This window comes from Magnolia sinica, chromosome 14, assembly GCF_029962835.1.
Source record: "Magnolia sinica isolate HGM2019 chromosome 14, MsV1, whole genome shotgun sequence".
Taxonomy (NCBI): Eukaryota; Viridiplantae; Streptophyta; class Magnoliopsida; order Magnoliales; family Magnoliaceae; genus Magnolia; species Magnolia sinica.
In genome coordinates, this window is record NC_080586.1 from 354,550 (window position 1) to 380,282 (window position 25,733).

At 38.8% G+C, this 25,733-nt stretch overlaps 2 protein-coding genes across 2 annotated transcripts; one reads left to right on the top strand and one right to left on the bottom strand.

The window, feature by feature from the left end:
• Window positions 1–2,106: 2,106 nt before the first annotated feature.
• Window positions 2,107–3,132, bottom strand: LOC131224810 (uncharacterized). Its single transcript, XM_058220211.1, has 4 exons — window positions 2,975–3,132; window positions 2,729–2,880; window positions 2,496–2,599; window positions 2,107–2,388 (listed from the first exon to the last, which is right to left on the bottom strand). Exons 1-4 carry the CDS (start codon window positions 3,024–3,026, stop codon window positions 2,259–2,261), a joined length of 438 nt encoding a protein of 145 aa, XP_058076194.1. The 5' UTR covers window positions 3,027–3,132; the 3' UTR covers window positions 2,107–2,258.
• An 11,035-nt stretch (window positions 3,133–14,167) lies between these two features.
• LOC131225861 (SPX domain-containing protein 4) lies at window positions 14,168–24,361 on the top strand. The gene is made up of 3 exons (XM_058221463.1): window positions 14,168–14,593; window positions 22,781–22,946; window positions 23,681–24,361. The coding sequence occupies exons 1-3, from the start codon at window positions 14,300–14,302 to the stop codon at window positions 24,160–24,162; spliced, it is 942 nt and encodes a 313-aa protein (XP_058077446.1). The 5' UTR covers window positions 14,168–14,299; the 3' UTR covers window positions 24,163–24,361.
• The last annotated feature ends 1,372 nt before the right edge of the window (window positions 24,362–25,733 follow it).

The following is a 25,733-nucleotide window of genomic DNA, read 5'->3' on the forward strand; positions in this document are numbered from 1 at the left end:
TGGAACTTAAATGGTTGAATTTTTTTCTTTTAAACTCTTGGAGTCAGTGTTTTAAGACCTGGACTTTTCTGTCCAAACTGGTCCAACCACCAGTTCAACTGGTCAACCAACATGATGCATATTTAAATTAATTGTACATACCAAAAAAAAAAAAATCAGAAAATGTAAGATAAACTTCCCGGATTGAGCATTCCTAATCCTTCAACAGTTGGCCTAGCAAATACTGTTAAAAATACAGCAATGGTTCGCATTCAACCAAAAGGGCTAACAACCTATAGTATGAATCTTCCGATTCAGAGAATTTTTAGTGCAAGCATCATCTAAGCTGAAGCTCATCATGCCAATGATTTGGACTGGATGGTTGAACCATTACATGCTTTAACAAACTGAAAACCCAAACAGTTGGATCATTGAACTGTTATGCCAGAACTATATAATGTATAATATCTGAAACTTTTTAAGGAAAAAAAGTTTTAAAAAAAAACCATAAGACGATCATGATACGTTCATTATATAATAGCCTGAAGATGATGAAGAAGATACTTACCTGTTAGATGCTGGCTTGGACACCAGAGTAGATGCTATATAGGCACCAAAGAAAGCAACCATAGTAGGGAAGAGGGGAGAAGTAAATGAAGTTACCAAAGACCAATCCTAATCTCTTCCCCTCCTATAAGTTTTTCCTTTTTTAGTAAAAGAAAATATAAATCAAGCAATTCAACTGCCCGGAGTGTTTGCACAAACCCAACCGGGCCAGATGGCCTGGTCACTTTCATTTTTTTAAAAAAAAGGGTGCATAATCAACTTGGCCCATTTTGCTCGCTGGTTCCAGTCCAAACTGGTCCCTGTTTTAAAACATTGGTTGGAAGTAGAGAATAGTAATGAGTACAAATTAGTTATAGACTTCACTTGGAATAAAAGAAATGGTTTTGTTAGGGGTGTTATACATGCCCATCGTTTAGCATTCTGAAATGTTTATGTGATGGGACTCATCGTGGATAGTCCATGCACCAAAAATCCCCCGGATTGGAAGATCCTAGCTATAAAATATTGGGCTTTTATTGGCTCATTGAGAGCTGATGCTTTTCTCTTCGTAGATGTTTTGTTGTTGGCTTCCAATGAAAGGCTGTTTTTCCACCTGGGTTTTCCTTTGATTTTGCATCAACCATCCATTTCCACCTGGGTTTTCCTTTGATTTTGCATCAACCATCCACAGTGGCGCCCATGATATCAATGGCTTCAATCACTGGAAAGGGCCCCTCATGTACAAACTGAAAGCCCGAACAATATTGTTCCATATCTCGGCTGCTCATTCTATAATACCTCAGTTTTGTTATGCATCCTCTCATTGGTGAAGTGTGTCAAACTTACGACAGCACTTGATGAATGCACGAATTGATCTAAGCGTCCATTAGGACACCCATCCGATGACCCATTGCCCAAGACCTGAGTGGGGATGGTTCACCTCTTTGGTAGTCCATACAATTCATTTTAGGCTGAAATTGTATTAACCATCCAACTGATGGATATTGCCGGCTATTTTGGATGGTCCAGGCCATTGATCAATCAAGGTTGTGTCCAATGGCCTATCCAAGGTGGCCATTCTAATGGATGCTTATGGTCAATGAGCACATTAGCTAATTGAGTGCCAGCGAAGCCTGATGAAGGTTTAACATGCTTCTCCAAGTGAACTAGGTTAACAAAACCAACAAAACAAAAGACTCAGAACAACTAATTAGATTAGGCAGTAATATATGGGAAACTTTAGACTGATGTAGGATTAAACAGAACTAGGGTAGAAATTTTGATTGCTCCATCAGCATCTCATGGCCATTGCTCTGATTTCTTGTCATATTCAGTCCACCACTGGCCCCATTCTTTAACCATGATCAGATTTCTCATCTTCTTTGGCAAGTTAACTCAGAGCTTAGCTAAAGGAGGTTTGATTGGGGATAATGTTATTGCGTTGTGGAAGTTGCCTTGCATTTCCTTTCCATTGCTTTGATGAATTTTCCTTATTCCATTGATGAAGGAAAAAAGTGAAGAAACTATTTTTGAGCCATATTTTTGTTTATTATATTTAAAGATAGGAGGAGAAAGGAAAAAGGATGCAAAGCAAAGATACATTGCTAAAATGCTAATCCTGTACATGGATGATGGATGATGCAGAAAGAAAGAGTGAACTCTGCTAATATATACAAAATACATGGATGTTGACACTGCTCAATGCAGGGCCTTTTTACTACATAAACATAGAATCAGTTGGCATGCCTAGGTTTCTTGGTCGCAAGTTCCGCAACATGATACTGGGACGCATACTTGTGTGATGATACATCAATCTCCTCCTGTGGAGGCTCATTGAGGAAAGCCCAGTTACTTCTAGTCCACCTGTGCATACAAAACATACACATTCCAATCACCCATTTTGTTGAAGTTGAGAAAGGAGAAAGGTGAAATCCAAAGGAATAGCAGAGAAAAAGAAGTGAAATTCTCACCAGTCATCTGTCTTCTTTTCCATTCCAGATCCAACATCAGACTCCAATTCAGTAGTTGAATAGTAGGGAGGTAGAAAATAACGTGTCACTTCCTTCCCACTCTCCTGAAGCTCGCATAGGCAAGGAAAGAGTGATAAGAAATATGGTGACAAGATGAATAGAAATGGAAGTGAAATGAATTGCAATGATACAGAAATGCTTGAAGTTCTTTGAGGAAAAGAAAACTCAATTACCAGAGAGGGGTTATTATGTAAGCTGAGACTGAGAGTATGTGGGGGATTATGTTCTTCTTCTTCTTCTTCTTCTTCTTCTTCACATTTCTTGTGCAACCTCCGGAAATTCTCAATCTCTTCTTTAGTGAATGATCTGTTCCTCTCAGAGTTGACTGTGATCAGATGAGATTACAAAGAGAGAGATGTAAGTGAGAGGGTACTAAAAGGCAATGAGCCAAGACAACTTGAGAATAAGAAGAAGAATACCTGTCTTAGGATCTACAAAGGGAGAATCCCAACCGGCCATCAAAGAACCCATTTTCCACACTTGTTTGTTGCTTCACCTCAAAACTCTAGTGTACGTAACCTGATCTTCTCCTTGTGAAGGTTATAGAGATTGAGGGGGTTTTATATTACCAAAGGTTTTTGGCTGTTGGCGGCACACAGGATTTTCTCCAAACAAAAACCATAGGGCGGATTTTATTTAATATTATATGGGTTTTTTTTTTTTCTCCTAACGTCCCCGGACCTACCATTTAATTTGCACACGGGTGTGACTATCATTGATCTAACCATTCATTCGTTCATGCTTTCCCTGTCAACGTGTCATATCTGAACGCGGATTGGATACTGACAGGTTGAGTAGCGAGACTCACTACTGAAGTGACGTCACCAAGTTATGTGGGCCCCACCATGATGTATGTTTTGTATCCACACCGTCCATCCATTTGAAGAAATCATTTTAGGGCATGAGACAAAGAACGAGTATATCCGAAACTGAAGTAGACCCCACCGCAGAAAAGAGCAAGGAGAGTGACGCCACCGTTGAAACCTTCCTTATGTCCACCACCATGATGTTTATTTGAGATTCAACCTGTTCATAAGTTAGACATGAAGGAAGGGAAAACACAAATATCAGCTTGATCTAAAAACTTTTTTTTTGGCCCTTGGAAGTTTTTAAGGGTGGGCGTCACTCTCCCCACTCTCCCCACTCAGGAATGGATAAGTCTGATTTTCGCATAAGGCGATCTTGATTGTGGAGCGGACCTTCTACACGGAGTGGATATCCCACAACACGTGACATATTGGAAGGAAAAAGAATGTGCAGTGGGATAAGATGGTGGTGGGCTTTGACGCGTTGGAATAGCGGTTCATGGTTATCGCTAAAAAAAAAATAGGCAAACGCGTTGGAATAGTGGGTTCAGGGTTATCGGAATGACGTGGCTTCTTATCCAGCCAAACCGAAGACGTGATGAGTTTCCCCTTTCACAGTTTGTGGGCCCCACCAAAGTCATTTTGCGACCAGCTACTTCATCGAACGTGGCAAAAGGTATTCCATCCCTAAAATTCATCCTACCCATTGAGGTTGAAACCGCCTTTGTTCATTTTCTGCGGGTGTTATGATAACTGGTTTACGGTAAAACAATCATGCTGAATCTCAATTGGTGGGGTTGAATCAAACATCTCAATTCAATTCCCGCGGGTGGTCAAAATCGTCCCGATCCAAGTCAGTTGTTATCCGTGGCCTACCATGGTAGCCCAATAGACGGATGGTTCAACTCATTGGGTCATATGTGAGATATCCGGGACAAACTCTAATTATTGGCCCCATATCTTGATGCATATGAGAATTTCAATGCATAAACTGTTTGCACAATTCAATCAAACATGAGATCATGTCTTTGAACCATGGCTTATATTCAGTTAACATATGCAATTAGGGAAGTGCAATGTTAGAAGTGTACTTGACTCAATGTTTGATTGAACGTGACTTCAAGATATACCAATTAAAACCAAGTTTTAGGACTCAGCTATCTTTGTTAGTCACCGGTTGTAACAACAATCAGGTGATTTATGAATGGATAGGGGTTAGTCATTCCTTATGGATTATTTTTTTATCTTGTCTTTTAAGTATTTGTTCTTTAATCAAAGGAACAAAGATGGATAAACTAAAATGAAATACGATTAAAAACAGTGTTGGTTTTCTTTTATTGATTTATAAATATCGCTCATTACAATCAACAGAGTAACAAATAAATTAAAGAATAAATAAAAAGAGATAAATACTTGCACCAATCATATGGACAAATAATCTAAGTGAATGATTAGTAGGAACGTGACTAGAATGTTTGATCTTTCAACTAAGAACTCAGTTGATCAGGATCCAATAAGAAAAAGTTGTGGATATTTATCCTATTTCTACTATACTATAATGGTAGCAAAGGTAAATTATGTTTGGCATTGGCTTAGAACTTTTCATCACGTTCTCCTTTTATAACTTCTGTAAGTGGCAAAACCCTTGATGGGTTTTCTTGTTGGTTCATGATCATTCGCAGCCATGGCTTTTATGTGGTCTTCCCATGAAAGAACTTTATAAATTTAAAATCATTTTTCAACTTGCTAGTATGGTTGCAATGATTTTGCATATTGAAAATCATTTTCAAAGCTTTGTCTCATTGGATCATGGCTCAATTAGAGCCATCTTCAGAGATCCCTTATCATGATCGTGAATGTTCATGGAACTAGTGCCACCAAATCTTGATTGGGCATCAATTCATTGCTTTACATCCGCTCAATATACTAGTTTGATCTTTAGATGTTCAGAATCTTCGTAATTACCGCGAGAGCTCTAAATGTCTTTAGAAAGATTTGTCATTTTGAAATGACAATGAGAAACAGCTTTTATTGAGCATATTTGGATCTGTAATAAAATCCTTGCCTCAGCAGGTCTTTTTATAAATGTATTGGGTACACTTCATTGGTCATGTGCCACGCGAATTTGGGTTATGTATCATTAGACGCTTCATTTCTTCAAAAGGTATGCATATGATTATGTACCATTGCATTTATGACGGAAGACATATTGTGCGACTATGATTTTGTCATTATTAAACTCACAGCGTCAACACATGATGACATCTCTTTAACCCACGAGGGTGTGTTAAAAATGGTTGTAAACATATATGTACAGGATCAATTTTTGCGACAAGAGTAGTTGGTTTGATAGCTTCTCTCTATATATGTATAGAGAGAGAGACACACCCAGATCCATAGCTCAATTGGCAGACTGAGTGGAGATACCTCGCTTCAACACTCGAGGTCTTGGTATCGATCCCCAGCGGGGGTGGCTCACATGGAGTGTGTGTACTGACATGCGTGTGTACTAACAAGCTAAAAAAAAAGTATAGAGAGAGACATATAAAGGTCTCAAGTCTAATTGAGTGGGCCACAAGGTACAGTGCACCCAACAGTTTATTTTCAGCCTAATAACTGCACGTGACATCCGACTACTCCAACGAGTTGGTCCTACTATGCTTATCACCTACTGCAAACATCAGCCATATGGCCCATATCTACTCCTCAAGTGGGCCACACCATAGAAAACAATGCCAAACCATTGATAAATAGAAAATATAAGAGTATGGTCTCACTCATGGATGGATATTGTCTGATTTTTGTACAAGGTGATCCCGAATATTCACCTGTTGTCCATCGACTACGCCTTTCGGCCTGATCTTAGGCCCTGACTCACCCTCCTTCTAATCCCACCGCCCAAACAGACCCTTAGGGCCCGTTTGGCCGGGTGGATTGGGAAGGATTGAATGGTATTAGGGTGGATGGCATGGATTTCTAGGTAATGATGGTGTTGCCGGTGGATTGCTTGGAGATCCATGGGATTGCTATATCCAGTCTGTTTGGCACGCCCGGGCAAACCCGGGATTAAACCTTCTCATCCCTTCCAATCCCTCAAACCAAACACGTCCTAGGCAAATTTGAAAGGATTAGGGTGGATTGGATGGGATTTAAAGGTAATGATGGTGTTGTGAGTGGATTGTCTTAAGATCCATGGGATTGGGATCAGATCACCGACTCTGTTTGGCACGGCAGGCCAATCCTAGGATTTGACTTCCAATCCCTTCCAATACCATCCAATCCCTTCCAATCCGACCGGCCAAACGGGCCCTTAGGTTTTCGGGGCATTGGATTCTCACCAATGTTTGCGTTACTTAAGCCGACATTCTTGCTTCCGCTTCGTCCACACCTGCTCGCGGGGGAGCTTCCCTCTAAGCGGAACGCTCCCCTACCGATGCATTTTTACATCCCACAGCTTCGGCAGATCGCTTAGCCCCGTTCATCTTCAGCGCAATATCCGCAGGCAGATGGGAGACTTGAGATCTTCTGCTACACTTAAAATAGCGAGAGTCATCATTCAACAATACAAGAGGAATAACACCTCTATTATTGTTTTTTTTAATAAATATTTTAGAAGTACTGTACCACTTTTTCATCTCTTTGACCATATTTAAGAAACACTATTTCTAAGAAATCAAAGAAAGGAAAGAAAATTATTACTCTTTATGAAGTGCTCCATATTATAGCCACCTAGGTCAGCAATCATCTTTTTAAGTGCCCTATATTTATTAGTGTATCACATGTGCAATATATGCCACTACCCATATGTCTCAATGTGCCACAAGTGCAACACGTCCAACGTCTTAAACTAGAAAAAAGAAAAGGAAAAAGAAAAAAACAAGAAGAATATGTTTGCTACCATACACCTTCACATATTTAATAGTATCCATCACGACTATGGTGGTTAGATCTGGGGTTAAATTCAACGGTCCAGACTGTTGATTTGATGAGATAAAAGTTGATGGTGGTTGCTCTGGAAATATTTAGGATTGGAAAATCCTAAACTTTATATAAATTGCCTTAAAAAAATAATCTAATAGTATGCATCACAATCATCTTTTGAGGAATATACCATTGCAGCAAAGGAGCCGAAATAAAGAAAAACGAAAAAAAAGAAGCACAATTCCAATACCGGATTTTCCCCTTCGGACGGTACTATGACATTTTATCCATCCCATTTGTTTTGTACTGTAGCACCGACAATGGTATATTCCTCAAAATCCGGTCTTAAAGACAATCTTAATTTTATAATTCTATACATCAAAATCTTTTGTATACGAGAATCTTATTTTTCTAATTTAATAATGCCTATATCTAGATGGTTAACAAGTGAATAACAAGAAGGGTCAACATCCAAGCAAAAGATCCAACATTGATTGCTGGGATTTATTTATTTATTTTTTAATCTGAAATAGTATTGACCGGTGATCCATCAACCCTGTCACTCTACAAAATAATGGTTTGGATTAGCTTTCATGAGATTCACCTCCTACTAAGCTAATTTATTACAGATTAGCTTGTTAGTTCTTAGTCATGACAAGGTTTGGGTGGTTAATTTTCAATTCCTGGTGTTCAATGTAATGGAGTGCTCGTGTATGATGGTGCTGAGAATGGAGAAGAAGAGAGTCATCCCTAGTGGGGCCCACCCCTTGGCACGCATCACTAGCCACTCCACTCCCAAGTTGAGTAGGACTGTGTCTACCACTACTACTGGAGTAGAGAGGTCTAATTACTCCCTTGCTTTTACTGTTAATATTGCTCTGGATTAAGATCAATGGCTTGGATCATATAAGGGATGGGCTAGATGAAAGGGATCTAATATAATACTATCTTTATCTCTAATAAAGCCTCTGTGTACATTAGGAGCATGTTGTTGTAAGGATCACATCCTAATTTAAAGGGAATGGTCGAAGAGTTATCCCGTCTCATCCAATCTTATTTATAATTGAATTTAATTTTGAATTCATTTCTAAATTCAAATATTAGAATTCAATTAAGATCTAATAGAAATTAGAAAAAGAGTACCTAGAGAACAACTTTAGAAGTGTCAATGGGCCAGGCCTGAAACAGTTCAAAACCAGGCCGAGACCTATCCAAGCTTGGCCCATTGACAGCCTTATGTAGGACCACCTACTTAGTGGCTGTACACAAGTAGGCCCCACAGACCCCATTGACTTCTTTTTCTTGTGATTGCTTGGCAAGAATTCAACAAGGGGTTGTGCATTGGACATCAACCCCCTTCTTTAAACTCTCTTACAAGAGTATACTATTTTTAGAAACATAATTTAGTAGATTAGGATTGAAGGCCTTACTCAAGCCAGCTCATACAATGCTACAATGATGATGAACTTAAATAAACTGGCCACTATTGAATTGACAACATAGAGTTGTTGGGCTTCCATGATATAATTGGTCATTGAACATGTGATGCTATCAATTGTGTATTAGTCCATGGTCAAACGATCCAAGACATTGATCTGATGGACCCCATTGTGGATGGGAGATGGACCTAAAAACCTCTCTAAGTTCATAGACCTAGGCTTTTTGATCAGGTGGTCTACAAGGAGACTGTAATTAATAAGGAAGAGCAACATTTTCCACAATCAATGTGAAAAAAGGTAATCTCCAATTACCCAAGAAAAAAGAAAAGAAGAGCATGGGAGATTTGGGAGCTTAACGTGGGCTGGAGATGATGGATCACCTTACAGTGGAACCACATGAGTAGATCCTGAGCTTGTGCACCCCTAAACAATTTGAAGATTCTGGACCCTGGGGAGCCTGTTGTATTTGATGTTGTGTTTGCTTGGTGCTCTTGGATTGCTATCCTAGATCCATCTCTATGTGATTCCACAGTCCAAAACCCAACAGAGCCTACCTATTGCCATGTGGGTGGAACTTTCATAAGATCCAATTCATCCATCTAGGTGAGCTGCCTCTCATGCACCCTGGAAGTCATGCTTATTGCCATGTGGGTGGAACTTTCATGATATCCAACTCATCCATCAGGTGAGCTGCCTCTCATGCACCCTGGAAGTCAGAAATCATGACGAGCCAAGACAAGGTAGGACACACCATAAGAAACAGTTGGGATGAAACATGCACCATTAGTTGTGTGGGGACCACAGTGGTGTATATATTTCGTTTAATCCATTCATCTAACTTGCCTAATCAAGGTGAAAGCATTCTCCAAAAATCAAGCTATTCCAAAATTCAGGTGGGCAGTAACACATGAATTTAGAGGTTTTAAATGGTATATTTGAGTGTTGAAATAGCCTGAGTTTTGGGATCAATGCCAAACAAGGGGTGCTGTACTTAATGGACGGGATGGATCTCATCGAAGCAAAGCTATTTGCCACGTAAAAGCCGTAGCCTTTTTCCTCACACAAGTGTTTGTGGATATCCCATTACACAAGGGCTTAACTGAACCGAGCCAAATCAGCTGCACCATTTGTAGAATACATCACTTCTAAGAATCTTTAAAAAAAAAAAAACAGAACAAAACAAAACAAAACATAAAAAAAACGAGTGATAGCATCAGTCACCAAAAGAACCCAGCCCAACTTATGCTGAGAGAAGACACAAAGAACCCTTTCACATCTGAATTGAGGCACTCTTGATAAAAGCATTTAATCTCTTGGAGAGATAAGGAGAGAATACTCTGTATCCATTGAACTACCTCTAAGTAATTAAAATTATTCTTACTCGGAGAAATGGATGATGAGATGCGCGGACGCAAGCGTAGTCTCAAGCTCGAGTGTGGACGTGGGCAATGTAGCTGTAGCTTCATACAGTGGTGCACGAAGTGTGAGATGGGCCTGAGTTTTATAGGTTGTTGAAAACGGTTGGATAATGGATCCAAAACCGTCCACTGTTTTGAGAATAGCTAATAGCCTTAATAGCTAAGACGGTTTGGTGGAGTTTTCTTACTTGGAGAAATGAAAGATGAAATACTCAGATGCACACGTGCGCTCGAGCTCGGACATGGGCAGTGTAGTTGTAGTAGTGCTAAATGGCGCACTTTGCATTTCGCATGGCGGTGCAAGAAGTGTGAGATGGGCCTGAATTTTATAAGATCCTGGAAACGGTTGGATCAATGGATCCAAAATTGTCGACCGTTTTGAGAATGACTAGTAGCCTCAATAGCCAAGACGGTCCGAAAAGGGATGGGCCTTGATGATCCAACGGTCATATCGTTAATCCAACGATCTAAAATGCTTAGAAATTAATGTCTACGGTCAAAAATATTTTACAAACATTCTAAACTATTGATGACCACTTAGCAACGGTTCACGCCTCATATGCTATTTAAACTAGACTATCTTGGTCCAGAATCATCCAACTCCAAGAGATCCCATCAGAATCCAATCTAATATTTCCAAACTTTTTTTTTCTTTTAAGAAATTGTTGAATATCTCAAAAATTGTTTGAGTTACTGAGTTTGACCACTTATCAGATTTGTTAAACGATCAGTTGCGTTGACCGAGTTCCTTAGTAGATCCTTTCGTGATTGTTACATGTAGAATCTAAGATAGAAGGCTTGTCTTATTCTGAAAGCAATTCGCATGTAACCTATCTGCAATCGAGAAGGGTGAATCAAACTTCACGTAGCACTGGAACACACGCACGCACACGCGCGCGCTCGCGCTCGAGCACGGGCGAGGGTGTGGGCAGTGTGGCTGTAGTGGCTCTAGTTGGCGCACTTTGCACGTTCTGAACCATTGATAGCCACCTAGCAACGGTCCACTACCTAGTGCCTATATAAATTGAACCATTTCAATCCGATTTTCATCATCTCAACACCATCTCTCCCATCATATATATTCCAAATCTCCTTCTTAGAATACTGTGAACATCTCTAGTGTCTGATTCTGTCAAAATAGATCTGTTGCGTTAAAACTGTTCCATAGTGGACCCATCGTGATTGCTGCACGTCGGATTCAGATAAGACTTGTCTTATCCTGAAAGCAATTCGCTAGTAATCCATTAGTAATTGATAAGGGGGCGAATCATGCTTTAAGGACAGCGTAACATTTTACGTGATTCAGCCTAGTGAAAAATATTTCACATTTTATTTATTTCTTTTATTTTCGGTGTATCCAAAGAACATTTTCTAACAATCTTAAAGCATGATTATGGACACTGAAAGTGTTGCATCAGTCAAACTGATGAACCAGGATCTGATCCGATTGGACCGATTCGATGGTTCAAATTTCACTAGGTGACAGAACAAGCTGAAATTCCTACTAACTGCTTTGAAGATCTTCTACATACTGGACTTGTCTCTCCAGCCTCTGCCTGAAGCAAAGGACATCGACACTCCAGAACAAGTCGCTGCAAAGGGTCAAGCGACAAGAAGATGAACTGCTGTGTTGCGGCCATATTCTCAACGCTCTCTCTAATAGGTTGTACGATCTGTACAAAGGGATCATGTCAGCTAAAGAAATCTAGAGTGCGTTGGAATACAAATACAAAACTGAAGAGAAATGTACACAAATTTCTAATTGCCAAACATTTCGACTTCACAATGGTAGACAATCTGCAGTTGCTGGCCTAAATCCATAAATTACAATTAATTATAAACAAGATAAAGGCTTTAAAAATAAACCTACTTGAATCCTTTTAAGTCGGAGCTATTATCGTAAAATTACCTTCGAGATTGAAAGACTACAGGAAGAAACTACTGCATAAATCTGAAGAATTCACCCTATAACAAATCCAAAAAACAAGAAGTATCCCGTAATCGAGACAAGAAGGATGACGCTAATGGTGCATCCTCATCCAAGGTGAATGCAGTAGAAAGGTTATCTCAAAATAATAACTATGAGAAAGTTGATTCCCTTAAACTTAACAAAGATTAAGGGAAATTCAAGAAAATCTAAAAAAGGAAAAACGACAAACCTAAGGAAGCTTACTATGTCTGCGGCAAGACTGAATATTTCACTCGAGTCTGTAGGGACTGAAAAAAGCTTAAGAAAGAGGCTAATGCAGTAGACAATGATATCGTAGCAATGATCACAGAAGTGAACTTAGTTTAAGAGAAAATTCCTGGTTGGTGTACTGCCTGTTTCACTTCATCGTGATAGTGAAACCACTCTAGCAAGAGCCTACAGTGGTACCTATAATGGGAAGTTCAGACACTTAAGTTTGAGACATGATTATATAAGGCAATTGATTCAAGATGAAATTATTGCAATCTCTTTTGTAAAGTGAAGTAATAACTTGGCTAATCCTTTTACTAAACCTCTAACGAAAGAGGTAGTAAGGACAACATCTAGATAGATGGGGTTGAAACTCTTCAATCATAGTTCCACCAGTGAAAGAAACTCAACCCAAAATTAGAAAATCTCTAAAGATTGGGTTCAATAGGTAACAACAATTTACTGATAAGTGGAAAGTTTCAGTACTAAAATTAAAAAACCTCATTCAGGATGAAAGTGCTGGCCGTTATAAAGAGGGTTGATTATTAAAAACTCTTAATGAAATCCAGTAAAATAGGACAAGTGCTTTAAGTAACGGAAACACTGGACAGATTTCACTTATGTGAACGTAGAAGTAGTGCCGCTTCTCATGAGAGTTAGAATTTTTTCGGGATCGTTCATGAAACAGGATAAGCACATGGTCATTAAAAGTGCTAAGTGAGTTATATAGATAAACACATAATGCAGAAGCTATTATATGTGTAGTATTTTCGGTTATGTCATATAGAAATAACTAGTTCAATGCTGCGACAACCAGAAATTTCGAAATAACTTTAAAATACTTACACTAAAGAAAGATTCAAATAACAAGATATTTTTCTTTATGTATAATAACTATTATTCTGACAGAGTATTTTCTATTGTTTTAAAAAACCAGTGGGGGATTGTTGAAAATTTGTGGTTTTTGAAAAAATTTGAAATTTCAAAATTTCAAAATTTTGCTGACAAAAAGCCTTTTCGGAATTTCTAATCCAAAAGTGAGGCGTGTGTTTTATCCCACATTGGAAATGGTAGAAATCTTTTTGAGGTTTATATATGGACTTGTGAAGAGTATTCTTACTTGAATGTTTTGGAGGTAGAGATGCTCGGTGCACGCACGCACGTGCGCGCTCGGGCACGGGCATGGGCACCAGCGTGGGCGAGGGCATGGGCAGTGTGGCCATAATGGCGCTAGTTGGCGCACTTGAGATGTTTTTCAAATGTTCTGAACCATTGATAGCCACCTAGCAACGGTCCGCTACCTGGTGCCTATATAAACTGGACCATTGCAGTCTGATTTTCATCATCTCAATACCATCTCTCCCATCAGATACATTCCAAATCTCCTTCTTAGAATACCGTGAACATCTCTAGTTTCTGATTCTGCCAAAATAGATCTGCTATATTAAAATTGTTTCATAGTGGACCCATCGTGATTGTTGCACGCTAGGCTTGTCTTATCATGGAAGCAATTCGCTAATAACCTATCAGTAATTGATAAGGGAGTGAATCACGCATTAAGAACAGCACTTTACGTAATTTGGTGATTCAACCTATTTCACATTTTATTTATTTCTTTTATTTTCGGTGCATCCAAAGAACATTTTCTAACAAAGGAGCCAGTGAGAATTCCGAGTTGCCCACCAGAAATGGACAGTCCTGATCAGCGTGAGACATGTTTACGATGGGTAGTTTGATGTAGGGAATAGAAGAGGAATGCAACGACCTCTACCAAAAGTAAAAGGAATCTGGCCGTAGAGGGGACCTGAAGTCACAAATGCCATATTCGGGTATATGTCATCTATAAATATTCGTTTGGGATTGGAAGCTGATAAAAAGCTATTCTTTATTTCTCTTCCTCGGAGATTCCTATACAAGTCCTTTATTTTTCCTCTTTTAGAGAGCCTCTGCCTCTCTTTCTCTATCTCTCATCCCTAAAGCCATGAAATTCGGGAAAGAATTCAAGACTCATCTGGAAGAGACATTGCCTGACTGGAGAGACAAGTTCCTTTGTTACAAGCCCTTGAAGAAGCTTCTCAAGAACATCTCTCCCTCTGACGCCCCTCTCTTCCCTCCTTATCCTTCCTCTCCTTCCCTTGCTGCTCTTCGCAATATCGAAATAACTCAACCATGGATCGGTCTGGAGGAATGGTTTGTTAGGATTCTCAATGAAGAGCTCGAAAAGTTCAATGATTTCTACATCGACAAAGAGGAAGACTTTGTCATACGCCTCCAGGTTAACCCTTCTATTCCTCTTTCTTTTTCTTCTTCTTCTTCTTTTTCTTTGAATTGTCTATTCTTTGATATGACTAGTTTCTATGAAACTCTGTTGTTTCTCCCAACACCATCAATAAAATTCATGGTTTCCTATGATTATATTGTCGTCTTCTTCTTTTAATCGGTGGGTTTCATACTGGAACCCCATCATCATTGGCACTCATCCCCACTCTTCCCATCATCATTGGCACTCATCCCCAGTCTTCCCTCTATAGAAGGTGATGCAATCGACCCACATCCCACATGTGCACTACTTTCATTTTATTTTTTTTCCAATTCTCTAGATTAGGAAATTTCATTTCTTTAATATATTTATATTAGGTAGGGAATAATTTTAGATTTTTATTATCTAAGTATCTTCTTATTTAGACACTTTAATTACAATGCTTTGTTATTTATGTGCTTTTCTATTTTCTCAAATTTTTAGATTCTATAGCCTTTATTACAGATTGTAAGGTTTAATTATAAATAGGGCCTATGGCCTATGGAATAATACAAGTTGATTGATAATCTCTTTTATGAAATTCTCTTATTTTCTCTACGGTAGCTGTTGAAGGGGGGGAGGGAAGTGATCTCTAGCTTAAGACTAGAGGCTGTTGAGTTTGCTCGCAGTCTTGCATTCGTGGTCTCTAGCATTCGGCTAGAGGATTGTTGAGTCCTTTTCCACAATCTCTTTCTTATTTTCTTTGATCTATTTGCCTCTCCTTTCGGGTATTGCATTAGGAGGCCTGCACACAGCAACTCGACCATCGATTGGCAGGCCTGTGTTTATATTATCTGGGTGTGGGCTTAAAAGCATTGAGGATTTGCATTCAATTATATAGGATCCAGGTTTATTTGGATTTCAAAAAACAGTAGTCTTTTTTATTTAACGGGCTGGGACTTGAGAATGAAAATTCTCTTACAGTCATAGATCCCGAGGGAGAACTTGGCTAGGGAGCACATGTCGCATGCAAAATTGGATTTTGATGTAAATTATGGAAAATTTTCATTGCATCCTATAGCCATTTACACATAGAAGGAAAGATAAAATAAATGTTTTAAAATGATATTTAAAAGAGGAAACTGCAAAAACGCCTGTATACATAATTTTTGTTTCCTATGATGTCACCTGATAAATTGGTGGCCCTTTTGGTTTGTTTATCACATGCTAACATCAAAATGTTGTGGCCTTCTTCAATCAAATGATTTGGATCAAATTTGCTAAGAGTTCCTTCAGTATTGTTATGTTGTGTGTGCAGAAAGTCCGATCTCTGGTGACGAAGCATGGTAAATGTGAAACTGGAATTGGAAGATGCACTTTCAGCTCCTCATCTACTAATTCCTCTGAACTTTGGTTGAAAACTTGAAATGATTGAAGTTACTTGTCGAAAGATAAAGCCCAGTGGATGTCCTTTTCCAATCTATGTTCAGACATGCTAAGGGACCGTGGAGGGGGAATGACTTAAGGAATTTTAGGGTGGCATATCAACTTGTTCTTTGAGTTACATTGTTTTCCCTGTTGTTAGAGTTCTGCCACTGGATGGCTCTGACATCTCTCAGATTGTAGGGTGTATCGGCTTTTGGCCTTCCCTCATGGAGGCATGAAATAAATTTTAATGGTAGCAACCATTTTTACCCGAGTATGGGCATGAGTATTTGGCACAATACTGCAAGTGGGATCATTTAGGACAGGTCCTCTAAAACCAAATTTTCAGTACATGGTAAGGCAATTGGTTAAGACCCATAACTATAGTAATGTTAAAATTAAATTGATTCTTAAAAATATCAAAAGTTGGGTTTGTAGCCCCGTCAGTTCAATTCCCTTTGAATTCTAAGCTGCCAATAGGTCTAGAGTCCAAAAGTATTGTGTATCTTGAGTCAATGGGATCCTTTGTTCTTACCCTTATCTGAATATCCAAGTACCAAATTCTGGTACTCTAGTTCATTAAGGATCCAAGTATTTTAGGTAGCAAAGCCAACACCAATGATGTTTCTGTAGAAGAGGAAATATGAGCTGAAGAACTTGTAATTATGATGTCTAATCTAAGAAATATGGTGCTTGGGTGTCAAGAATGTTGGAATTATGGAAGCTCTCCATAGAAAATGGTTCTAGAGAGTTAGTGATGATGACGATGGCTCATGGAAGCAAGTGCTTATTGCCGACTATTGTTTACAGGAGGGCAGGTGGATTGATAATGAGGCTAATCTACATAAAGGTTATGTAATTTGGGAGGCAATGTCTCAGGTTGAGACCAGATTCAATTATGGCTCATATGTAAGAGTAGGGGATGTTGATAGGGTCCTCTTTTGGAAGGACCTTTGGTGTGGTGATGATCATTTTAGTAGGTGTCTCTGCCTTTATATCCCAACAAATGGAAAAGCTTTTGCTTGAGAACATTTTCAAAGAGCTCGTATTATTGAAGTGAAGAGTTTGATTTTTTTTCACCGGAGTTTGAAGATGAGGTAAGGATAGTGGTACATAAAGATTTAAAGGATAAAGTTTTAGATGGTAAGAGACTAAGTGATAGAATTTTATGAATAAAACTTGTGTTAGGAGGAGCTAATTAATGTTATTAATGCATATGCATTGCGGGTAAATTGAATGGATAGAATCAAGAGATAATCCTAGGAGGATATGGATGGACTAATGTGAGGAAGTCCAAATAGAGAGGATATTTGTCATAGGAGACTTAAATGATCATTAAAGAAGAAAAAGTAGAGGATATGACTATACATAGAGGATACGGTTTTGGGAGACAAAACAAGGTGGGGGATGCTATCCAAACACATACTTTAAAAAAGAGATGAGCATTTAATAACTTTCAAAAGTGGATCACATACAGGCCAAATAGATTTATTTCTGCTTGGGAAAATAGTAAGATCATAATTTAAGAATTGCAAGGTTATATCAGGAGAGAGTTTGATTGCGAAACATTGGTTAATGGTTATGGATGTTTGTATTAGAGGTGGAAGAAAGGGAGTGAAATTAATTTGTGTTTAAAAACTAGGTGGTGGAATTTTAAAGGAGAAAAAACAATGTTATTTAGAAATAAATTGGTGGAAGAAGGAAAGTGGAAGTTGAGGAAAAAGTAAATGTAATGTGGAATGAGATGGTTGAGTGCGTTAGGAAAGTGGCAAAAGATGTTTTAGGAGTATTTAAGTGGAAAGGCCAATCATATAAGTAAACTTGGTGGTGGAGTGATGATGTACAAAAGGCCATTCATAAGAAATGTTCATATTTTAAAGCTTGGTAAAGGACTAGAATGATGAAAATTTTGAATAATATAGAAATACCAAATGGATTACTAAGAAAGTAGTAAGTGAGGACTTAAGGCTTATGATGACCTTTACAATAGATTAGAGATGAGAATGTAAGAAAGATGCCTTCAAACTTACAAAAATGAGGGAGAGGAATGGTGGCGACCTAGATCATGTTAGATTAATTAAGAGCAATAACCAGAGAAGCTATATTCAAAACTTGTTAAATGCCAACTACTTTGAAAGCATAACGATGAAAGGAACCATAAACTCAAATGACATAGGAGCAAGGTATTTCGTATCGGTAACGGTGGCTGTAATAGTCACCGCTATTACCGATATGGGCATCAACCATAACGGTTGATACGGGGGCATAAAGATCGTTACGACCTCCGTAACAATTGATTTTTTTTTACTCGAGAGATTCTGAAAAAATATTTAGGAAATCTAGAATAATGTAAATATTCCAAAAATGTATTCATTTTTTGTTTGAACATGTTTATGGTAGTGTAATAGTCCAATCTTCGGTAAGAGTGTTGTATCTAGTTGTCCGGTGAATTTATGAACATGGTTATGTGCCTCTAATATGCACACATCACAATCAATCATTAGAACTAGAAATCGGAAAGAGATATAAATATCACTTTTTTCATATATATATTTTTTAAAATGGCCCTCAGAGCTTCTATTTGCTCAAATCACCTCAATCTACAATTTTAATCCTAAAAACTATAGTAAGAGTAGTTGAAATTTGCTATAGAATAATCTAAGGAAAGTTTTTGGAAAAAAAAAGAAGAAGAAGAGAAAATTGGATTTAAATAGAAAAATGTGGTCGTTTTTCGACCTTTACAGGGGTTAACGGTCATTATGCCCCCTATAACGGCCAATGCAGTCCCAAAAAACCAACTGCCCGTTTGAACCCCTGTATCGCGTAATAGTCACGGCCGTTACCTATACGTTTTAGCCTTTATGGTAGTATTGTAACGGATACAAAACATCTTGCATGGGAGACAATGGATTCTTTTGTAAGATTAAGAAAATGGGAGACAATGGATGTTATCCAAGCACATACTTAAAATAAAAAAATTTAAAAAAAAAAAAAGAAAAAAAAAAGGGATGAACATTTAATAACTTTCAAAAGTGGATCATATACAAGCCAAATAGATTTCTTTCTACTTGGGAAAATAGAAAGATTATAATGTAAGAATTGCAAGGTTATATCAGGAGAGAGTCTGACTTTATGGTTATGAATGTTTACATTAGAGATGGAAGAAAGGGAGTGGAATTAATGTGTTTAAAATCTAGGTGGTGGAATTTTAAAGGAGAAAAAACAATGTTATTCAGAAATAAATTGATAAAAGAATGGTTTGCTAGTGAAGTTATCACGCGTAGAGTTATTTATTGGGTGTTTGAATGGGCCACTGGCATCAATGAATTGGACATTTGGGTCCTAATTGCCCTTTTTGGGAGTGTAATTTTTGGTATGTCTTTTTTTTTTTTTTCCTCCCCCCCTTCTTATTCTTTTTGCTCTATATTCTTTTCCGCTCCTTGCAGCCTTTTAATAAATTTGTTACTTCTAAAAAAAATTGATGGAAGAAGGAAAGTGGAAGTCAAGGAAAAGTAAATGTAATGTGGAATGAGATGGTTGAGTGCATTAGGAAAGTGGCAAAATATATTTTAGGAGTATCCAAAGGGAAAAGCCAATCATATAAGTAATCTTGATGGTGGAATGATGATGTAGAGAAAGCTATTCATAAGCATTCATAAGAAATGTTCATGTTTCAAAGCCTGGTAAGAACGATAACAAATTTGAATAATATAGAAATGCCAAATGGATTGCTAAGAAAGTAGTGAGGACTTAAGGCTTATAATGACCTTTACAATAGATTAGAAACGAGAAGGTAAGAAAGATGTCTTCAAACTTACAAAAATGAGGTAGAGGATGGGTAGGGACCTAGATCATGTTAGATTCATTTAGAGCGATAAGCAGAGGGTACTAGTAATGGAAATTAGATCAATGAAAAATGGAGAAGCTATATTCAGAACTTGTTAAATGCCAACCACTTTGAGATTGTAGCGATAGAAGGAACCATAAACTCAAATGACATGGGAGACAATGGATACTTTCATAAGACTACGATATATGAAGTGAAAGAAGCTTTGAGAAAAATGAAAACAAGAAAGGCCGTCGGACCGAATGGTATACCAATAGAGGTTTTGAAGTGTATGGGAGATGCTGGGTTATTTTGGTGGACAAAGTTGTTCCACAAGATTGTAAGATCGAAGAAAATGCTTGATGAATGGAGGAAAAATATTGTAGTATCTATTTTATAAGAGTAAAGGAGACATAAAGATGCACTAACTATCATGGGATCAAACTTATGAACCATAGGGAGTGAATGATTGAGCAAAGACTAAGGCATGAGACAAATTTATCAGAAAATCAGTTTGGTTTCATGCTTGGGAGGTCTCCCACTAAATCTATTTTCCTAATTACACCATTGATGGAGAAATATAGGGAGAGGAGGATCTCCAAATGGTCTTTATTGAATTAAGAGAAAGCACAGGTTAAGGTCCCTAAAGAGTTAAGTCTGGTGGGTGTTGGGAAAAAAAGGAATTTTAAGAGGATGTATTGACATGATTAAGGATATTTATGAGGGAGTGGTTACAAATGTGAGGACCATTAGTGGAGAGACAAGTTCATTCCCAATTATTGCAGGCTTGTACCAGGGGTCGACATTGAGCTCATACCTTTTGTCTTGGTTATGGACAAGTTAACAAGGTATTTACAGGAAGAGATCCCATAGTGCATGTTGTTTGTAGATGTAGTTTTGATTGACATGATGAGGGAGGGTGTAAACACAAAGCTAGATTTATGAAGGGGTGCTTTAGAATCTAAAGGATTTAAAAGTAGTCAGACTAAAATGGAGTATATGGAGTACAATTTTAGTAACAATAGGAGTGAAAACAAGGAATGAGTTAAGATTTCTATCAAGAAGTTTCCCAAAATGACCACCTTCGATACCTTGGGTCAATAATTCTTGAGAGCAGAGAGATTGAGAAGGATGTTGCCCATAGAATTCAAGTTGGGTGGAAGAAATGGAGAACTGCCTCTAAAGTTTTATGCGATCATCGTGTACCACTCAAACTGAAATGGAAGTTTCATAGGATAGCTGTAAGACCAGCCATGCTTTATAGGCAGAATGTTGGGCAGTTAAGGAACAACATGTTCATAGGATGAGTGTAGCTGAAATAAGGATGTTGAGATGGATGAGTGTCAAGTCGGAGGAAGGATAGAATTAGAAATGAACACATTTGAGGGAACTTAGGAGTAACACCAATAGGTAATAAGATGAGGGAAAGCAAACATAGGTGGCTCGGTCCTGTGCAATAGAGACTAAGAACAACGCCAGTTAGGAGTAAGTTGGTACAAGTTGAAGGCTTTAAAAGGGCAAGGGAAGGCTCAAAAGGATGTGGATGGAGGTAGCAAGAAAAGAAGGTCACAATTGACAACCTTCAAAGAAGGTCAATGGTTATTCCCAACATTTGTCTGATCTGCATGAGCAGTGAGGAGTTGATTGATCCATTTTTCATCCATTGCCAAGTTGTCCAAAAGGTGCCTATCTTCAAGTTGTCTTGGGTGATGCCAAAGTCAATCGAAGACCTCCTAGCTTGGCATAGCAGAGGACTTAGGAGAGAAGAGGGGTGCAGCGGTTTGCATTAATGGCAACTTTATGGGCTATTTGGTGGGAAAGAAATTATCCTTGCTTTCACGATTTAAAATAAAAAATAATAAAAAAAAAAAAAAAATTTTAAAAAAAAAGAGAGAGAAAGAAAGGAAAAGAAAAGAAAGAAATAATCCTTGCTTTCAGAACATGAGTGGGTCAATGGCTGATCTCGTAAGAAAAATCGAGATTGACTCGGTGGAGTGGGTGTCTGGTCTTAAGACTGTTGATGTTTGTAATCTTTTTCAGTTGTTTGGTTGTAGTTTTGCGATCTGCTTTTGCTTCTGCTTCAGCTTCGGCAGGGCCTTTTAATAAAGTATAGTTATCTTTTCTTTTTCTTTTTCTTTTTTCTTTTTTAAAAGAAAGACTTGATATCCTATGGTCTAACTGAAGGTATGGCCTTTGATAAAGTGGAATGAATGAAAAGGATCTGATCCCAGTTACTTGGGATAAGGCATAGACAATGATGATGATGATTGTCAAACAGCCATTTACTCCAAAAGCTTAAGCTGTCAGAGTGTGGTGTATCAATGTATATCAAGGGACTTTATTACTCTAACACCCCCCCGCACGTGCAAGGTGGGAACTCCGCACGGGAACATATCGACGAAGGTGGAGGGACACTCACACCATAAATAGGCCGGGCTTAATTTCCCGGTCCCTGGGCCGGACCTGATTTTCCTGACCCCCCGTGGGAGAATAATATATTAGCGAGGCATATTTGCTGCTCTCGAGATTCGAACATAGGACCTTCCGCTTTGATACCATGTCAAACAGCCATTTACTCCAAAAGCTTAAGCTGTCAGAGTGTGGTGTATCAATGTATATCAAGGGACTTTATTACTCTAACAATGATGACATGCATAGCTATCAGAAGAAGTTAGTTTTGCTTTTAGCATCCCCATGTTTAGAGCATTTGACTTAATGTGCTCATCTTTCTTAGTTTTCATCCTTTGCTGTCTCTCTATGAAAATATCTTTTGATATCAGGTACTATCTTTTGACGGGTTATCCAACAGCTGTGATTGTTTTACTTGAATCCATGTTTTTAATCAGTGGTAAATACTGATTTCCCATCCCTCATGTTGCATTGGCTGCCACGTCAAACTTCAAAGTTCCTCTTTGCATTTGGCATGATAGGAAATACCCAACATAATTATATTCCATTTATGTGTGCTACAGGAGCTGAAGGAAAGAATTGAGAGAGCGAAGGAAAAGAGTAGCAAGGGTGGTATGTTCACCTCTGAAAGTGAGTTCAGTGAAGAAATGTTAGACATCCGTAAGGACTTCGTCACCATTCATGGGGAGATGGTTCTTCTCAAAAACTATAGCTCCCTTAACTTTGCAGGTAAACCTTCAGTGTTGTCTTCTACATGTAATTGCAGTCGAATAATTTAATTGATACCTCTTGAAGCTTTCACTGCAACCTTTTAAATGCTGGACCGGCCTTCGACCTGTTTCTTTCAGTGGTTTGCACACCATGCAACTGATTGTGATTGTACCCAAAAGGGAAAAAAAATAAAAATTGAACAGCCCAGTCCGTCGGGGAAAAATGGTCAACCTGGTTATGTGCACCCTTTCAACTGAACAGTTTGAATGATTCCTCGCTCAAAATGGGTTCTTACTGACCTAACCCGTTTCTGTGGTTGGTTCCAGCACAAACCAGTCCATACATCCAGTCTGGTCCAGGTTTTAAGAACACTGGTTACATCTAGTCGGCTTTTAAGGTTCTTTGGGTTATGCCTCGTTCTTTGGGTCAGCTTTTCATGATGTGGCATGGTGGTTTCCCACTTTCCCTCTTCTTCCGAGAAATGGAAATGGTGTATTGCTTTGTTGGCAGCTTTGTGGGGGCATTTGGAGGGAGAGGAATGATAGATGTTTCAAGGACAACAGCCATTCCTCGGCTGTTATTGTTAGTAAGGTGTTCTCAATGATCAGGGAGTGGGATTCGTCACTGGGGGGTTGCGGTGTTGTATTTTAGTTTTGCTGTTCTTGTGTTCTGTTTTGCTGTCTTTTGTCTTTGTTTGGCTCCTTGGACCTTTTTAATAATATTCATCCTTCAAAAAAACAATATTTTAATAGGCCTCGTCAAAATACTGAAGAAGTATGACAAAAGGACTGGAGGAGTGCTGCGCCTGCCTTTCACACAACGTGCTCTTCACCAGCCATTCTTTACCACAGAGCCTCTTACTAGGTTAGTCCGTGAATGTGAAGCCAATCTCGAGCTCCTTTTCCCGTTAGAGGCAGAAGTCATTGAATCTGATCCACAAAATCAAACAAACACGGGTAATAACACAAATGCCCCTGAGACGTCATCTTTTCAAGAGGACACAATGGACATATACCGAAGCACTCTGGCTGCAATGAGAGCCATACAGGGCCTCCGTAGAGCAAGCTCCACCTGCAACCCTTTATCATTTGCATCTTTCTTTCAGAACCAAGACGAGGATGGCACGGGTGCCGTTACAGATGACAACTCAGTTTCCAACTCCTCACCAGCCTTGCAAAATGAGGAGCCTGATCAAGATGATGACCATTCCAGCAAGTTGAAGCTTGGGAAGTGAGTAATGAGTAAACCTGATTTGTTTCTCAATTTTGACTAGTTACCACGTTGGTTTCTTTAGATGCAGCCTGCAACAGGGATAGAATAACCCTCGTTTGTGTATACAGTGTAAAGATTTCCCTTAATAAGCCATTTCCTTGGTAAATTCAGACAATGATTTTCTTTGAAGCGTTTGATTGTAATTGGCAGGTTCAGGTTCAGGTTCTCGTTTCTATTCTATCAATGCTTGGTCTGTTTGATCAACAAAAAATTCAGTATGGTATAATTCTTACTGTCTTCCCTTTTTCTCTCAGTTACATGGCTCTGAGATGGTCCTTGCTCTCCAGTGAGTGAGTGCAGAAAAATTCCTCAATTCATCTCAAGGCCAAGTTCTTTTACCAGCGAGGAAATATGAGTTCATGGAGCTGAGATATGTAAGAAAGGCAAACCAAACACAACCACCTTGCCTTGTGTCCATTTTGCCCTTTCGGTATTATTTGAAAGAAAGATCACTAGTGTTCTTGGGTGTAACAAGTGTAACAAAAACAATTGTTGAACAAGTCCCATCTCTTGGAAAATTTCAACTTGCAGAGACAAGTGGATCAATGCCTTGTTTACTGATATTTAATACTGGAGCATTATGGCCCGACAGCTCTAAACTCATATTTGTCTCTCAAGAAATGAAACGTTGAAATGGACCTATGTCATCTTTGTTTCTTTTCCCTTAGTTGTCGGTAGGGATGGCATGGCCAGGGCCCAGCTTACTCAGCAAGAGGGGAAAGAAAAAGGAGGGAGAACTGACCACCTATAGTCTACCTGCACAGCACAACATTTTCAGCCACAAAAATTCACTTGGAATGCTGGGAATTATTATTTTTCTTTCTTTCTTTTTCTTCCTCCATGATTGCAGGCAGCCTGTGGGTAATCAATCAACCCATTTATAAAATAAAAAAAGAAGAAGAAGAAGAAGAAGAAGAAGAGGAAGAGGAAGAGGAAGCATGATGCCTGCACAAGTGATAGGAGGGAAGGTATGGCCACACCATGAGTAGTTGCCGCACGGGCTTTAAGCCATCACTCATTACACAAGTTGGCTACCTGAAGGTCCCTAGACCCGAAAGGAGGAGATGTTGGTTTGAGATCCTCTCTGTACACTTTTGCCAGCTCACATTGTGACATGAGCCAAAATAAAAAATAAAAATGAGGCAGATCCAGAATTGGAGTGGGGCATGCCACAGCTTTAAAACCTTCTAGGAGTCGACTGTGATGTTTATATATGGTCCAAACCATTCACAAAACTCAAAATATTAGGTGGATCCATAATTTCTGTGGCCTTATGAAGGTTTCAACGCTGGGTGTTTCCCTCATTTTTTGGGCTCATATGGATGCCATATAGACATCTCAGTCAGTGGGCCCTCTATGGGAACTTTCATTCATCTGAGAATAATCGATCCACAGTTGAAGACAAACATAATAATGTTATGAATGACCGTGTCAAAGGCCGGCCCCAATTTGTTGGAATTGAAGACCCTTAGCTATCAGACATTGTCTGCTTCATTTCGTAGACAAACATTGCGCTTGCCCTGTTTCCACCTT